This window comes from Microtus ochrogaster, linkage group LG2 (genome assembly GCF_000317375.1).
Source record: "Microtus ochrogaster isolate Prairie Vole_2 linkage group LG2, MicOch1.0, whole genome shotgun sequence".
Classification (NCBI taxonomy): Eukaryota; Metazoa; Chordata; class Mammalia; order Rodentia; family Cricetidae; genus Microtus; species Microtus ochrogaster.
In genome coordinates, this window is record NC_022028.1 from 20,056,726 (window position 1) to 20,074,898 (window position 18,173).

The 18,173-nt window shown below is 44.0% G+C and overlaps 1 protein-coding gene across 3 annotated transcripts in view; it reads left to right on the plus strand.

The window, feature by feature from the left end:
- Nucleotides 1–4,952: 4,952 nt before the first annotated feature.
- Arhgef4 (Rho guanine nucleotide exchange factor 4) overlaps nt 4,953–18,173 on the plus strand; it is a 95,204-nt gene continuing 81,983 nt past the window's right edge. For 2 of the 3 annotated variants that reach the window (XM_005359909.3, XM_026785485.1), the window contains exon 1: nt 4,956–8,497. In XM_005359909.3, coding sequence (XP_005359966.1) covers nt 5,354–8,497 — 3,144 coding nt within the window. In that variant the 5' untranslated portion in view covers nt 4,956–5,353. Of the gene's footprint in view, nt 8,498–18,173 lie in introns of all 3 variants that reach the window. The other variant, XM_026785486.1, reaches the window with a different exon arrangement.

The window sequence follows — 18,173 nt, forward strand, 5'->3', positions numbered from 1 at the left end:
CTTTCACACTTAGAGATGCATGCACACTCTCACATGCACATCTGACGTGCAAACGTATCCACAAATACATACACAAAATAGAGCACACATATATGCACATGCGCGTGCGCCACAAACACACACACACACACACACACACACACACAGTAAGAGGAAGAGATGGCGAAAAAAACTGAGAACCTTTGACTTGGTAATCTAAAGGTCATTAGTTCCAGCAAGCTGACCTTGTGCTAAGGGGGCAGGAAGCAACTCAATGCCTGCTATTTAGGAACCATCAAGAACAAGATGACTCCAAAGGACCCAGACCTGAGATTAAGGGACAGAATCCTTTAAGACGTAACCTTTTATCCCATCATTGTCGAGTGTCTACTCTATGTTCTTAGGGCATACAAAGATGGAGTTCAGAGAGCAGGAACAGGGGTGGGGACTGTAATCCAGATATGTCAGGCATCACAATAAAGCCTCATAGCTAGCTTCTGGGTCGAAGTGCCTGAAAGGGGCTGGAGAGACGGCTCAACAGTTAAGAGCCCTGGCTGCTCTTCCAGACATCCCAGCTGCTTAGATGATGGCTCACGACCATCTATAATGAGATCTGATGCTCTCTTCCATAATGCAGACACACACGCAGACAGAGCACTCATACATACAAATAAATAGTATTTTTGAAAAGTGAAAATTTTGAATTTTGGATGCCTCGCTGTGATTATGAAAAGCACACTTTAAGGGAAGTAGAAAACTACTGTATGGGAAGGTGGCCTTTAAAAGAACAGCCACTCTTAGGACTAAAGAGTCCTAATAAAGCCCCAGGAAGATGTGACAGCGCTGAGCTGGTCTCTCCTGACTGAGGGAAGGCTGAAGCATGTGCATTGATAATGACAGGGTGGAAAGAGGAAATGGACAAATCCTCACTCGGCATTCCTCATAGCAGACGGGAAACTAGCAAGGTCCCCGGAGATTTACATAGAGCTGACAGGCTTCCTCTAATGAGCGGTTAGCCAGCGCCGCGGTGAGCTACCATACGAGTCATTCTCCTCAGACACCTCTGGGCTTTTATGAAATTAGGCTTCGCACCACCCAGTAGAACCAGTTTCAACTAGTTTCAGAATATCTGTACCAGACAGGCAACATCTCAGGCCGTGGCATAATTAAATAAAATCAGAAACCAAAAAAGGATGACTAAAATAGTCTTCTAATAAACTTTGGGTCAAATAGGATATCATAATGGGAATTAGGAAAAAATAGAATTGCCAAGTTCATTGAAATATCTCATGTTACACAGATACTGGATTGTCGGGGTAGGGAGATGACTCTGTGGGTAAGGGTGCTTGATGCTCAGGCATGAGGTGTTGTAAGTTTGAATCCCAAGCATCCGTCTAAATCACCTGTGTGTACAGCTGAAATTGCTGTTTGGAGGGCATACTGGGTCCGCCAATACTGACATCTTTGAAAAGAGGAAGTGGTAGACGAGGAAGTTGTGGAGATTAAATGTCACCATGTTTGGAGTTGAGAAGAGGCGAGACGTGGTGAGATTCCTGTCGGCTGAGGGGAGGTGTGTCTCCAGTGCCATCTGGAGAGGAGGCGCTGTGATGCCGAGGTGGGAGAGCGGAAGGACTGGAGCCTGCCCCTGGCAGCCACTCTCAGCTCAGCTCTGAGCAAAAACTCACGAGAGCTCAGTGTTCGTCAAAGGAGAACAGCCAAACTCTGGCCCTCGTGTCTGAGGCAGTGTGCTGCCCAAGAAGGTGGTGGAGAGCCTGCCTTTTAAAAACCATCCGCATCTGATCGTCTCTCCCACCTAGAACATTCTGAGCCTCAGTGTCAAAAAAATATTTCTTGCCTCTAAATTTGACTTCCATTCGTTCCTAGATCATCACCTAGATTTAATGAGAGTTAATACCTTTTGTGATCTTATTTCTATTTATGTACTATTAATTAGCTTATGCTAAGAATTACAAAGTTGTTTGAACATGTCTATAGTAAGGAGTTTAGATTGCAACAGATGAGTGTATTGTGTGTGTGTCCACGCGCGTGCATGCGTGTACGCAGCCAGGTGAGGATGTCCAGTGTCCTATTCTCTGTCCTACTTACTGCCTTGAGACAAGGACTCTCCCTGATCCTGGGTCTCTTTTATGTCAGCGTCAGGGGCCCAAACCTGGGTTTCCATGGCCATCGCCTTAGCTCCAGGTGGAATTATCTTAAACATGTTTTCAGGGGCTAGGGAGATAGCTTCATTGCTGAAGTGCTGCTGTTTAGGCTTGATGGCCTGAGTTCAAGTCTAATGCCTGTAAAGAATTGGGCATGGTGCATGCATTTACAATCCCAACAGCAGCGTGGAAGAAATAGGCATTTACTGGATGGCCAGACTCGCTGAGTCAGTGAGCCCAAGGCCAAAAAGGGTAGAAGGTGTTGGAGGGAAGGTATCTGAGGATAACCCCTGACTCCACATACAGGTGCACAGGCATGCAATACATACACACATATACACATGTATACACACACACACACACACACACACACACACACACACACACACACGTGCACGCACGCATCCTGGGGAAAGCAGGCTTGGGAAAGGTACAGAATCTGAGCAGCTCTGACTAGACTCAGGAACAAATGGCGTGTCACTCCCAGCCTGAGGGAATGATGGAAACTGATGGCTGAATGCCGAGTACAGTGTAACCTCACACCTGAGGCTACTGCATGTACTAGGGCATGCTAGCAGACATGTCTAACGTTAAACATCACCATACGATGCCATCTAGAAATTTAACCATGTAGTCCAGTTACATTTTTAAAAAAAAATCACACACACACACACACACACACACACACACACACACACACACCTCATGTTTTAAGTAACTCTACAGTTTTGGGTTAGGTTGCATTCACTGCACGTGGGCCACATGAAGCCTGCAGGCTGCAAGTTGGATATGCTTGATACCGGCTTCACCCCTGAGGGAAAGAAGCCAGACCCCAAAAGACTATTGCAGAATCTGTCAATGTCAAACTCCAGGGCAGATTAATCAAGACTAACAGAAATCGGATCCCTGACCCTGAGAGGACCAGGAGGGGGAGAATATTGACTGGGAAGGGACAGAGATTTTTAGGGAGAAGTAGATCTTTGTAGGTGGATACCTTTTTCATAGCTCAGGTCTGTACCCTTTACAAGGATGCACGGGAATTCACGGCTTAGAGCGTGGACTAAGAAATGTATAAGCTGGGCATGGTGGCAATGGATTTAGTCTCAGTACTCACTGGAGGTAGAGGCAGGTAGATCTCTGTGTCTGAGGCTAGCCTGATCTACACAGGGAGTTCCAAGTCAGCCAGGCTATATAATGAGACCCTGTCTTTAAAGGGGAGTGGGGTGTGGCTAGAGAGCAGGGAAGATGGGAAGATGGTTTAGTTGGCAAAGTGCCAACCTTGTAAAGATTAGGGCCTAAGTTTGATTCTCCAGAACCACCAAAAAAAAAAAAAAAAAAAAGCTAAGTGCAGTTGGCAAAGAGACAAGCAAATCCATGAAGTTCATGGGCCAGGTTACTTGGTGAAGCTCTAGACCAATGAGAGACCCTGTCTCAGACAAAAAGCCAAGCAATGATACTCACATGTGGGTCCCAGATGTAACACACACACACACACACACACACACACACACGTGAGCGAGAGAGACAAGAGAGTCAGAAAGAGGAGAAAGAGAAGAACATGCTGCAAACTTTCTGCCAACTTCTCTTTCTTCTTGTTCTAAGCTGCCTTGCTCACACATACCCTCCCGTGTCTGTAGTCTCAACAGTTCTCAAGGCTTCTTTTGTTTTCTTCTTTTTCCCCTCTAGCTATGCGAACTTAAGAAACAATGCTAAATGTAAGAGCATCTGCTGTAAACCACGGGGCTGCACAAGAACAAACAGAACCTCCAGTAGACATGTATTAATCTGTTTCTTCTTGCTGGCTACCCCACACAGAAGGCTGCTTCTCACTCTGACTCAGATGGCATGCTCACGCTTACTTAAACTGAGAATGTTCCGATGGCCTGTTGGGCCTTTTGGTGGTTTTGTTTTAACTTGTATGACATTTTCTCCTCATTGTTTAGGTTTGGCTTTGTTCCTTGTTTACCTTTTCTTTTTTCATCTTTGTGTGTATGTGTGTGTATAGGAGTGTGGGTATGCATTAGTATGTGTATACGTGTGATATCGTGTGATATATTATGTTTATGTATTTCTTTTTTTTTTTTTCGAGACAGGGTTTCTCTGTGGCTTTGGAGCCTGTCCTGGAACTAGCTCTGTAGACCAGGCTATGTTTATGTATTTCTATATTCATGTTTATGTGTATATGAATGTGTGTATGCACGAGTATATGCATGTGAGAGATACATGTGTGTATGTGTGTTGTTTGTATATGTTCATGTTTGTATTTATATGGTAGTATTATGTGTGTGTGTGCACAGTGATTGTTCATGTTTATGGATTTGTGTGCTCATGTCTGGGGGTAGGGTATATATGTATCACAGTAAGCATTAGGAAGTCAGGAGACAACCTTGGGTTTCAGTCCTCAATTTCTACCTTGAGACCAGGTCTCTCTTATTTACTGCTGCCTACACCAAGCTAGCTAGTCTTTGAGCTTCTAGATATTCTCCTGCCTCTGCCACCCACCTTGTCATAGGCGTGCTGGGTTTACAGGTTTGAGCTATTTTGCCTGGCTTTTATATTGGTCCCAGAGATCTGAACTAGGGGGTTGTCAGACTTGCATGGCAGGCTCTGCTCACTGAGACATCTCCTCAGCCCTGCATGCTTGTTTTCTGTGTTAATGTAAAGTAGCGTTTTATGCTTCCCTTCCTTCCTGGGGCTATTCAGGAAATGATGAAGGCTACTTCCTTTAGATAAAGGCATGCATGATGGTGTAAGTATATGCACTGAGGTCCTGGAGACTTTTCTCTGATTCTTCTCCTTTGTCCTTCTAGACTCCAGAGTCGGATGCACCCCCTCCAGGGGAAGGTGAGAGTGAAGATCATCAGTTCCACCCACCCCCTGCAGACTCAGAGGAACAGGAATGGCGCCAGGAAGTAGACCCTGAGGATTTTGAGACACTGTCCCACAAGAGTGAAAGTCGATCAGACACAAAAACAGACCCCTTTGAGAGCGCTTCTGACGCGGAGTCCCTGCCTGGTGACCTCACAGGTGGACTCTGCAGCTCTCCACGTGGCCTCTCTGCAGATAGAGAAACAGGCTGGGGGTGCCCCGATGGCTCAGTGGGTAGATTTCCTCAAGGACAGCATTTGGCTTGTGTTGAAGGGCTCCAGACAGAGGAAGACCTGGATTTGCTCTCAGGCTTAAAGGAAGCTTCTCACCAAAGTAGACTGCACATGCCAGCGGCTGCGGCAGCTGGAAAGCGGAATGAAGAAAGTCTCTGTGACTGTGTGACCAGCTTGGTAAGGAAGTCAGTGCCAGTGGCAGAGTCCTTCTTACAGAGTGCCACCACCAACAGCAGCGGTCCCCGGCTGCAAAAGGCCAGGTCTAGGGGCTATCTGGATGTCCCCGTGGTCTGGCCCTGCTTTCTGGAACACTGTAAACTCGGTCAGAGCTGGCCACACATCCACAGCCGGGCTGGGGCAGCAGAGCAACCTCATATAGGCCTGCAGGACAATGAATTCCCTCTGTGGATCAGGACAAAGAAGGGGCCTGCCTCCAGGCCCACAGTGGGCGCAGATGTACCCTGGGCTCATTCCTGCTTGAATGTTGCCTGCCAGCCACGACTGGGCACACTTTGTCTCGTAGACACCAAGTGTCATAATAGTGTCCCAGAAAATCTTGGTGCCGATGGCAAGACACCCCAAAGATACCTCTGCCAGCGCGAGAAGACTCTGGCTAGGGCTCATTCCATAGCAGCATTTCCTTTGGCTTGCCTTAAGGAGCCTTTGACGTGGAAATGTGTAACATTTGAGCCCTACCTAAGGGGAGGAACAGAACTAGAACCCAGTCACCCTATAATTCCTAACACCCTCTCCCCTGGGCCCACCCATTTGTCTTATTCACCTTCCACTGCTCCAAGCAGGGCTCCTCCTTCGCAGGGTGAGCACAAGCTGAGTGACTGTAGCTTTAAAAGGGCATCTCAAGACACACCCTGTGTAGGTCTCCCACTGGAAAACCAGGTAGAACAGGCTTCTAGGTCATGCCCAGACCCTTCCCACCTTACTTCAGAACTGCTGAAGCTTGGCAGCCAAGAGGAAGTGCCTGGACCAGCTGAATGCAAGCCAGGACACAGCCCAGAAAGCAGCCTTGTGGAGCCTGAAGGTGTGCACCCTGGTGATGCTATCGGTAAACAAAGGTGCCTGCGAAACATCCTTGCCAAGACAGGAAACCAGACCAAGACCTACTCATCAAAGTGTGTTCTCAATGAGGAGAGAAAGCCGCGTGATAGGGCCTTCCCCTTCCCACATTGCTGCAGCCACGGTGAGAGAGCTGTGTGGAACAAAAGGCTCGTGGTTTCCCCAGAAGTGAATGATAGCACCTACACCCCAAAGAGCACCCTGCGATCAAGTGTAATTGATGCTTCAGATGCGGCAGAAGAGGCAGCGGTTCTAGACCCCCAATGCAGGGGAAATGCGTTGCAGAGTCTTTTGGATTTCCCAACAGTCGAAAGAACTTACTGCCACCTTGGGGATGCATGTGCGCAGGGAACCAGGGATGGCAGGGAGCCTTTCACTTCTGACCAGCACCAGGTGCCCAAAGTACATGGGGCCTGTAAGCACAGCTGCAAACTCATTATGATAGCAGTCAAGCAAGAACACAAACAGACTTCCACAAGGAAGGCCCGCTGTCGTCTAGAATCACAGTTCTGTGATTTCCCGGAGGAAGGACCTCAGTCTCCACAAGGTACAGGCACCATAGCTTATGAGCCTATGTACAGCAGTGAGCATGAACTGCAAGGATGCCCGGCAGCAGGGCCGGATGATGGCGCTCCTCAGCTGCTGGCCCAAGGCATAGAGTTTGTGAGAGCTCTGGTCCCCAGGGCTGCTTCAGATGACACCCTGAGCTCAGAAGATACTCTGGAGGAGAAGCAGCTTGGGGAAACCTCGTGCCTGGAGTCTGAGTGTGTACACTCTGGCTTGGGCATCCATCCCGAGGGGAGCCAGGAGTCATCACCCAGCCCAGAACTCAGACAAGGAGAGCGTACTACAGACGTTGCAGAGGATGCAGAAGTCTCCAGTGCATGGGCTGGTGAAATAAAGGTCCCCCATTCAGGAGTCCTGGCTCCTGCCCAAGTCACAACGCAGCAGTTCCAGGGACTTTGCAGCCAGCTTCAGCGGGTTGCACATGAGTCAGAGCAGCACCCTGCCTTTCTCCAGATGACCCCTTTAAGGACTGACGAGTCCTGGTCTGGGGAGAGCCCCAGAGGGGACATACTCTGCAGCCAGGTCTTGTCCTCAGAGGGCCTGAACCTGGCTTGCCCCAGCCCCAAGGAAGGTGTGCCCCAGAGTCCATGGTTTGCAACCTGCCAGGTGGAGCCGCCTATGCACCACCACGTGCACCAGAGCAGGTCTCTGGAGACCCATTCTGTTGGTGCACAGCAAGAGATTCAAGAGGGGACACTAGGGGACCTCGGTGGCAAAGGACCTTCCTCAGAAAATGGCAACATCAAGAGACTAAAAACAACAGAAAGCAAGATCAGGGCAAGGCTGGCCTTAGCCCATAAGACGTTTACCAATTTTTTTGAGGCCAAAGCCACAGAGAAAACAAATGCTGGCTCTGTCAAAGGCGAGAAAGAGAAGCGCAGACGAGGCCAGAGTTCCTGGCGCACATTTCTGAGAAGCAAGGATTTGGAAGGATCCAAACGGCCCTCTTTAGGGAGTGGTGTTCCGGGACCAGACTTTCCGGAACTCCTCCACTCTTCCCCACCAGCAATCAGAGGCAACCATGAAGAGTGGACAGTTAGCACGGACAGCCGCGTGTGTGTGGAGTCCTGGACACCCTTACAGTCTCCTGCAACTCCGCCTTCCAGCTGTCTGGCTTCTCCGGAATACCGGAGGAAGAGTGAACCAACCATAAAACGCACTGCTACCCAGGAAAGCAGGAGGTACCTCTCTTCTGGGATCTTCCCAGAGCCGCCCTGGCTGACTTCCCCCACCAGCCCTCGAGCCCAGCACACTGGCATTGGTGGTACACTCCCCTGCAGCTCTGCCTGCCATTTGGCCTATGAAAACCAAGGCATGCCCTGCAGACCCACAAGCCCCAAGCCCACGAGTCCCATGCCTGGGGCTCAGAGGGTGGATCTCTGCCTTGGGGGCCGAACTAGTGCAGCCTCCATGGTCTCTCTTAGAAGCTACAGGGACGCTAACTCATGTTCAGAGGACTCAGACCAGCCCAAGGGCAAGGCCAGGGCAAGCCTCTTACTTTCCCTGCAAACACTCCACCAGAACAGCCAGAAGGAAGACAGCACAAGTGTGTGCCAGTGTCACCACGGCCTGGGCACAGCATCCTTCCTCAGGGACCTTCCTGGGAGCAGCGAGGTAAGTGAGCTGTTGATGGCAACAACTCTTTCTTTACCTCTTAAGGCAAGTGGAGGGATGTTCCCATGGATTAGTGTTGTCATGGTTTTAAAATGTATGTATTTATTTAGTGCATATGTATTTCTGTGTGTCTGTGTGTATGTCTATGTATGTCTCTCTCTCTGTGTATGTTTATGTGTGGGTCTGTATATGTCTCTATTTTTGTGTGTCTGTGTGTGTGTGTGTGAGTCTGTGTCTGTGTGGAGCAGGGCATGCTTCATATCAAAGGACCACCAGCTCTCTCCTTCCACAATGTTCAGGGATGGAATTCAGGGGGGGGGGGTCAGTTGTGGCTGCATGTGCCTCAAGACACTGAGCCATCTCCTCTGCCCTTTAGACTTATTGTATTGACACAGGGTCTCATGTAGCTCAGGCTGGCCATGGTCTTGCTGTGTTGCCAACAATAGTTTTGAGCTCCTGACTCTCCTACCCTCACTTTCCAAGTGTTAAGCTTACAGGCATGAACCACCATGCCTGGTTTTATAGGGTGCTGAGCATGAACCCAAGGCTTCATGAATGGTAGACAAGCACTCTACCAACTAAGCTACATCCTTAACACCCTTTGTATTAGATTTAAAGTAAAACTGAAAAATATTCAAGTATGAAAAGACAGTGTTAGTAGGCCTGGAGGGCTGGCTCAGCTGTTAAAGGCGAGGCTCACAACCAAAAGAAAAAAATATAAGACGGTGTCAGGAAACTTCACTAATCTCGAATACAAAATATAATACAACATTATAAAGCTTCAGGAGAAAAACACAGAGAACCCGATCTGAGAGGTGGTTTAAACCCCTCATTTGCAACTTGCGTGTCCAACAGCAGAACAATACCCAACGACACAAATAAGGCTCAAAACTCAACAGTGAGGATACAATAAGTATGTCAAGTTTCAATTGCTTTGTAGTTCTAGAATATGGCCATACATACAAATGAGACAACTTGAGAATGGCACCCAAGTTTAAATTCAAAGCTGGGTCAGTGAGATGTCTCAGAGGTTAAGAGCACTTGCTGCTCTTGCAATGAGACCCATGGTGTTAGTTCCCAGCGCCCTCAAGAGGTTCACAACCCTCTATAACTCCAGCTCTGGGGGATCCAAAGCCCTCTGCTGCCCTCCACGGGTACCTGCATGGATGTGTGTAAACACACATAAGTACAATTAAAATGAATAGTAAGCACAGAACTTGCTGGTGTCCTGGCCGGCTCACACCGCCTGGACGTCATTCATTCATTCAGTGTCTTTGGTGCCCCTTTGTGCTGGGACTGCCTGAGGCCAGATAGAGAATTTTCCATTTGAGACGCAGTATCAGGACTCAAAATCTTTCAGGCTTTGTATCTTTTTGGATGTTTGGTTTCACATGAGGGACGATTAGTGTATATCTCAACAGCTTCTGTTGCATACCATGGACAGAGCCATGTAATGACTATCATAACCAAGACACAAACTCCTTGCCCTTGGGCTAACCTCCTTTATGCTCATATCCTCGTAACCTGGATATGAACTGCTTTCAAGCACTAGTCTATGGTTAAATTTCAAAAATGTTACTTTTTTGAGATTGACTTCTTGTACTCAACCCTTCTCACATATATATGTGTACACATGAATATGCATTCATATATACATAGATGCATGTACCCCACACAGAGTTGAAAAGAAGAGCTGCCAAACTGTTGGGTGGCGGGTTTTTGAGGATAGCAACAGGCCTTGAGAGACCTGGGATCTGATCATCCTGCAGACAAGAGGTTTGCTATGGCCATGCAGATAGGCGAGAGGAACTGTGGAAAAGCTTGAAGGTCCCTTATGAGGGAAGGGGCAGGGGTCGTTGTGCTATAGGAAGTGGGTCCAGGGTCAGGCAACCATCAGACTAGAATGAAAGACAGCATGTTTTGTGGTTCCCGACTGAGTCAGGTGTTTGGAGGGTTTCAGTGACATTTCTAGATAAGGGACATCTGGAGGAGCAATGATTGAATTAGACAGTGTGTGACTTTTACTCCACATGACTGTGGTCAGCCTGCCTCTGGGCCTGGGGTGGAGTGTGCGTTGCTTTGCACAGCTTGTCATCTTCTGGAGTTAAGGCCTGGAAGCCATGTTTTCTTTTCTTTTTTGTTTTTTTTTTGTTTTTTTTTTGTTTTTCGAGACAGGGTTTCTCTGTGGCTTTGGAGCCTGTCCTGGAACTAGCTCTTGTAGACCAGGCTGGTCTCGAACTCACAGAGATCCGCCTGCCTCTGCCTCCCGAGTGCTGGGATTAAAGGCGTGCGCCACCATCGCCCGGCGGAAGCCATGTTTTCAGAGAGGCATGTTCCCTGCCTGTGCGACCTGACAGAGGGGCTGTGTCATTTCACAGGATCACCATCAATCAATGAGAAATGCTGTGATCCCTGCCCTTGTCAGTGTGTGAAACTGCCATTGTAATAAACATGCCATGGTAGTCAACGTGCCATAGTGTTTTGTTTTGATCTTAATGTATCTGTCATTAGGACCTCTCTTATTTACCATACATCTACCTTCTTTTTGTTGCTGTTTGTTTGTTTTGCTTTTGGAGTCAGGGCTTCTCTGTGTAGTTGTGGTTATTCTGGAACTCACTCTGTAGACCAGGCTGGCCTTGAACTCACAGAGATCTGCCTGCCTCTGCTTCTCAAGTGCTGAGATTAAAGGCATGCACCACATCCAGCTACAGCTTCTTTAGCAAAATATCTCTGCATGTGTTTTGGCCATTTTCCAGTTGCATTGTTGTTGTTCATACAGTTGAGTTTCTAAAATGCTATTATTTATTCAAGCCTTATATGTGATTTTTCAACTGTTCTCTCTGTCTGCAGTTGGTCATGTTGTCTTCCTAACCGATCTCATACATGCAGACCTTTTCAAGGAAAGGGGAAAGTGATGCAATTCTATGTCAATTAAACATGTATTTAAAAAAAAAAAAAAAGCAAGCCGGGGGGTGGGGTGGGGAGGCGCAGACAAAACCTTTTCATTTTGAGGCAGTCCAACTTTAGGTTTTAGGGCAATCACGTAAAATAGGTCCTGTTCTTAGTGTAATATCTAAGGGATGCTTAACCATCCCTGAGACGTCCAAGGGTTGGTTTCCTGTGCTTCCTTCCATTCTCACATTGGGATTTATCATTGATTTTTATTTTTGTATTTTATTGTCCTGGATTACATAGCACAGCCTCCATACAAGTACATAATGTACATTGAGGGTGCTGCCCCGTCCTGATCCTGCTCTCTCCCCCTTTCCCTTGTCTCCCTCCCGTTAGTTCCCCACCACCCTCTAAACAGCTTCATGTCTACCTTCATGTCATCTCCTTATCTGTCATTTTATAAACTTATATAACATCTAGATCCCACAGGAAAGAACATATGTAACTTTTGTCTGTACCGATTTCATTCCATTGTGCATGCAGACCACATTTTCTTTATCCAGTCCTTGGTTGAAGGACACAGTTTGGTCCCTAATTTAACTTTAGTGAAGAGTGCGTCAATAAACATTGATGTAGAGGTATCTCTGTGGTATGTTTACTTGGAATCTTTTGGGTCTGGTAGGATAAATGTAAATGGATACTGTTCGTTCATTTCCTGGCTGCCCAGACCAGAATAATACACAGAAACTATATTAATTACAACACTGTTTGACCAATAGCTTAGGCATATTTTTTAACTAACTCTTACATCTTAAATTAACCCATACTTCTTGTCTGTGTTGTCCACGTGGCTTGGTATCTTTCATCAGTGAGGCTTTCTCATCTTGCCTCCTCTGCATCTGGGTGGTGATTACAGACTGAGCCTTCCCTCTTCCCAGAATTCTTCTATTCTGGTTGTCCCACCTATACTTTCTGCCTAGCTACTGGCCAATCAGTGTTTTATTAAACCAGTACAAGTGACAAGTCTTTACAGGGTACAAGACCATTGCCCCACAGTAGAGCTATTTTGAGTTTCTGAATGAACTAACCTCCATACTAATTTCTGTATTTTGAAAAAATTTTGTTAAGGTGTGAGATTTAGGAAGAAGTTTACTTCTCTGCCTGTAGGCAGTTAGTTGCTCCAGCACTGAAATGCTTGCAACATTAGCAACAGGTCTTGAATAGTGTGTATGGGGCGCCAGTCATATTTGGTTGCATTGATCTGTGTTCATCATGTCCCCAGTTCCACCGTGTCCTAATGAATGTTATTGAATAATGTTTAAAAAAAACTAGTAAATTAACTGATCATACTTTCTCTTTCTCAAAATAGTTTTATTCTAGTTTTTTTGCATTTCCATATAAAGTTTAGAAACTCTTACTTATAAATGGCTTTGCTCAGGCTGTGATAGGAATGGAATTAAGCAGTGTGTGAATTGGGACATAACTGGAATCTTTACCATACTGAATTTTCTAATTGATAAAACTGTGTCTCCATTTATTCAGATCTTCTTTGCTATTTCAGTGTTTTATAGTTTTCAATTTTGGTAAAGTTTAGTTTGATTTTATTCATACACATTTCATAATTTTGAAGTGGCTATAACTGGCATTATATCTTAAATTTTGGGCTATGCATATTAATTGTTGATGTATAGAAATGTAACAGACCTGTGCATTCAAGTTGTATCCCATGTCATCTACAAAAAAAAAAATAGAGACAGATTCATTATTTATTTCTTTTTCTTGCTTTACTTCAGTGGCTTAGAAGGGTCAATACTGTGTTAAGCACAATGGTGGGAGCAAGAAGGTTTGCCCCTAGTCACAAAGAGACCAGTTTTTCAATAACAGCCATGCTTGTTGTAGGATTTTGTAGATAACCTTCATCGTAGTTAAGGACCACCCTCCTTTTCCTAGTTCATTCAGAATTTTATTTTCAAACCTGAATGTGTTGTGTTTTGTTAATTTTCCTCTATCGATATGTTCTTGAGATTTCTCTTTGACCTATTAAAAAGTATACCATCCTGAGTTTTTAAATACTGACCCTCCATTTGAGTACTGAGTACATTCCATCGAGTTGTGACATACAAGGTTTTTTTTTCTTACTAAAACAAAGTATTTAATTGGGGATGACTTATAATTTAGAGATTTAGTCCAGTATTGTCATGGCAGGGTGGCATGATGGCATGTGGGCAGACATGGTGCTGCCGGAGAAGGAGCAGAGAAGTCTACAATTTGATCAAGTAGCAGAAGTAACTGTGTGTCACACTGAGCATACTTTGAGCGTAGGAGACCTTAAAGGGGCCACTGCTATAGTCACACGCCTCCTCCAATAGAGGCATAACTACTCCAACAAAACCACAGCTCCTTTAGGGACTAATTGCTTTCTTTTTTTAAATCCTTCCTTTGGATATATACCCAAAAGTGGTATTACTGGGTCTTGAGGAAGGTTGTTTCCTAATTTTCTGAGAAATAATCATACTGATTTCCAAACAAATAATGAGAGTTTAACTTCTTCTTTACCTATTTGTATCACCGCCATCTCCTTTTGTTGTCTTATTGCCCTCACTAGAACCTCAAGAACTATATCGAATAGATATGGAGAGAGTGGACAACTATGTCTTGTCCCTGATTTCAGTGGGGGATCACTTGGAGTTTCTCTCTATTTAGTTTGATATTGGCTGTTGGCTTTCTATATATTGCCTTCATTATGTTTAGGTGTGTTCCATGTATCCCTGCTCTTTCCAAAACCTTTATCATGAAGGATTGTTTTGTTTTGTCAAAGGCTTTTTCGTCATCTAATAAGATGGCCATGTGTGTTTTTTTCAGTTTGTTTATATGATGGATTACAATGACAGACATTTGTATGTTGAACCATCCCTGCTTTTTTGGGATGAAGCTGACTTTGATCATGGTAAATGACTTTTCTGATGTGTTCTTGGATTAGGTTTGCCAGTATTATATTGAGTATTTTTGCATTAATGTTCATGAGGGAGATTGTTCTGTCATTCTTTCTTAGTAATGCCTTTGTGTGGTTTGGGTATCAGGGTCAGTGTAGCTTCATAAAGAGTTTGGCAATGTTCCTTCTGTTACTATAGTGTGGAACAATTTGAGGAGTATTGGTATTAGTTCTTTGACAATCTTGTAAAATTCTGCTCTGATACAATCTGGCTCTGGGCTTTTTTTTTGGTTTGAAGACTTTTGATGGCTGTTTCTATTTCTTTAGCTGTTATAGGTCTATTTAATTTGCTTATCTGGTCTTGATTTAATTTTGGTAAGTGATATTTATCGAGAAAATTGTCCATTTCCTTTTGAGTTTTCCAATTTTGTGGAGTACAGGTTTTCAAAATATGACCTGATGATTCTCTGTATTTCCTCCATGTCTGTTGTTATGTCCCCCTTTTCATTTCTGATGTTGTTAATTTGGATATTCTCTCTCTGCCTTTTGGTTAATTTGGATAAAGGTCTGTCTATTTTATTGAATTTTCTTGAAGAACCAACTCTGTCTCATTGATTCTTTGTATTGTTTTCTTTGTTTCTATTTGTTTATTGCAGCTTTCTATTTGATTATTTTATGTCATCTAGTACTCATGGGTGACTTTGCTTCTTTTTGTTCTTGAGTTTTCAAATGTTCTGTTAACTCACTAGTTTGATATTTCTCCAGTTTCTTTATGTAGGCATGTAGTGCTATGAGCTTTTCTCTTACACTGCTTTCATTGTATCCCATAAATTTGGGTATGTTGTGTGGTCATTTTCTTTGAAGTTTAGGAAGTCTTTAATTCTTCTTTTATTTCTTCCTTGACACATTGATGATTCAGGTGAGCATTGTTTAATTTCCATGTGTTTGTGGGCTTTCTGGAATTAGTGTTGCTGTTGAATTCTAATTTTAAGCCATGGTGATCCTATAATATACACGGTGTCATTCCAATCTTTTGTATCTGTTGAGGTTTACTTTGTTACCTACTATGTGGTCAGTTTTTGAGAAGTTTCCATGAGGCACGAGAAGAAGATATAGTCTTTTATGTTTGGATGGAATGTTCTATAGATGTCTGTTAAGTCCATCTGAGTCATGACATGTTAGTTCCCTTATTTCTCTGTTAGTTTTTTTGTCTGACAGACCCGTTCAGTGCTGAGAGAGTGGTGTTTAAACCTCCAACTATTAGTGTGTGGGGTTTAATGTGTGACTTAAGCTTTAGTAATGCTTCTTTTGTATGAGGGTGCTTTTGTATTTGGGGCATAGACATTCAGTATTGAGATTTCCTCTTGATGGATTTTTCCTGTGACTAATATGAAATGTCTTTCTTTGTATCTTTTGATTTTAGTTTGAAGTTTAATTTGTTAGATAATAGAATAACTACACCAGCTTGTTTCTTAGGTCCATTTGATTGGAAAAATTTTTTCCCAATCCTTTACTCTGAGAGAGGTGATGTCTGTCTTGAGGTTGAGATGTGTTTCTTGCATGCATCAGAAGGATGGATTCTGGTTTTGTATCTAGTCTGTTAGCCTGTCTGTATCTTTTTATACATAAGTTGAGTTTATTTATATTAAGGGATATTAATGACCAGTGATTGCTAGTTCCTGTTATTTTAGTTTTCATTGTTGGTGATATTATCGTGTATGGTTTTCCCTTCTTTGGGACTTGCTGCTGTAAGATCATATTATCTGTGTTTTTGTGGATGTAGCTAACTTCCTTGGGTTAAAGTTTTCCTTCTAGTACTTTGTTTATGGCTGTTTGTGGCTAGATATTGGTTAAATCTGATCTATCATGGAATATCTTGTTTTGTCCATCTATGGTGATTGAAAGTTTTGCTGGGTATAGTAGTATGGGCTGGCATCTGTGGTCTCTTAATGTCTGCATAATACTTGACCAGGACCTTCTGGCTTTCATTGTTTCTATTGAAAAGTCAGGTGTAATTCTGATAGGTTTGCCTTTATATGTTACTTGGCTTTTTCCTTTGTAATTCTTAATATTCTTTCTTCTGTGTGTTTAGTGTTTTAATTATTAGGTGTCAAGGGAATTTTTTTTTTAAATCCATTCTGTTTGGTGTTCTGTAAGCTTCTTGTATCTTAATATGCATATCTTTCTTTAGGTTAGGAAAGTTTTCTTCTATGATTTTGTTGAATATATTTTCTGTGCTTTTGAGTTGGACTTCTTCTATCCCTGTTATTCTTAAGTTTGGTCTTTTCATGTTGTCACATATTTCCTAGATAATTTGTGTTAAGGTTTTGTTAGATTTAATGTTTTCTTTGGCCAATAAATCTATTTTCTCTATTGTATCTCCAGCACTTGAGATTCTCTCTTCCATCTCTTGTATTCTACTGTTTATGCTTGTATTTGTGGTTTCTGTTCCTTTTCTCATATTTTCCATTTCCAGAATTCCCTCAGTTTTTGTTTTCTTTATTGTCTCTATTTTGGTTTTCAAGTCTTGAATTTTTTTCTTTCATTTGTTTGATTGCTTTTTCTTAGTTTTCTTTAAGGGGTTTATTGATTTCCTCTAGTTTGTTTCTTCTCCTCCATTTTTGGGGGAATTTTTATTTCGTCTTTAAGGGCCTCAAACATTCTTCTAAAGTTTATTTTTTAGGTCATTTTTCCCTGCTTCATTCATATTTGGGTGTTCAAGTTTCGCTATTGCAGAGCCACTAGTTTTTGGTAGCAGTATGTTGCTCTTTGTGGTGTTGTGTTCTTACCTTGTCCACCCATCTTTTGATCTGATTAGCGTAGTTGGGGCTGTCTGTGTCTCTGGTGATCAATCCAGGTGCCAGTGGATCCAAGGCTCAGATTGTTGCTCCTTGTGGTCCATTCAGGGCCATGGTTACAGTCACCTCGAAGGTAAATCTGTGTTCCTGGAGGTTGCTTAGCACTCTCAGTGTTGTTTTGAAATCCTGGAGGTCATTAGGGTTTGCTTCTATGGAGGTTGCTTGCTTGGTGCTGCTCCCCCTGAAGTTACTGCCTTGGGCCTACTGCAGCAGAGGTCGCTGGCTCAGACCTGCTTTGATGGAGGCCACAGGCTCGGGCCTGCTCCCATGGAGGTCCCTGACTCACACCTAGTCCTGCAGAGGTCTTTGGCTCAGGCCTGCTCCCTTGGTGGTTACTTCCTTTTATCTTCTGTGGAGGTTGCTGCCTTGAGCCTGCTCTGGCAGAGGTCACTGGATCAGGCCAGTTCCCACAGTTGTGTCTGGCTTGGGCCTGCTCCCTCAGCAATTGTTCCTTTTTACCTGCTCCCATGGAGGTTGCTGCCTCAGTGACATAATTCTTAATACACTGTTAAATTACATTAGCTAGTATTTAAAGAATTTTACATGTTTACCTACAATGGTGAATGAGAATGGCCTCCATAGGCCCATATATGCTTTGTCACCAGGGAGTGGACTTGTTTGAGAAGGATTAAGGGTTGTGGCAGCCTTGTTGGAGGAGATACACACACACCACATGTGTGTATATACCACATATACATACACCACAAATTAAAATAATTATTCATGACTTGTATCTTATATCTCCATTTTAGAGTGTGTGTGTGTGTGTATGTATGTATGTATGTATGTGTATGTATGTGTATATATCACTTCTCTGATTTCTTCTAAGGTCTATGGGTCACCTGAATATTTTTCAGAGTTATTTAATGTATATGTAGTATATTTGGTTTTTAAATAACAGCTTCAGGCATTATGTTGTATACATACATCTTTCCAGTCTCCTGGTCTCCTAGTAGAGGCATGTCACCAAGTGACATGAAGTGTAGAAATTTTA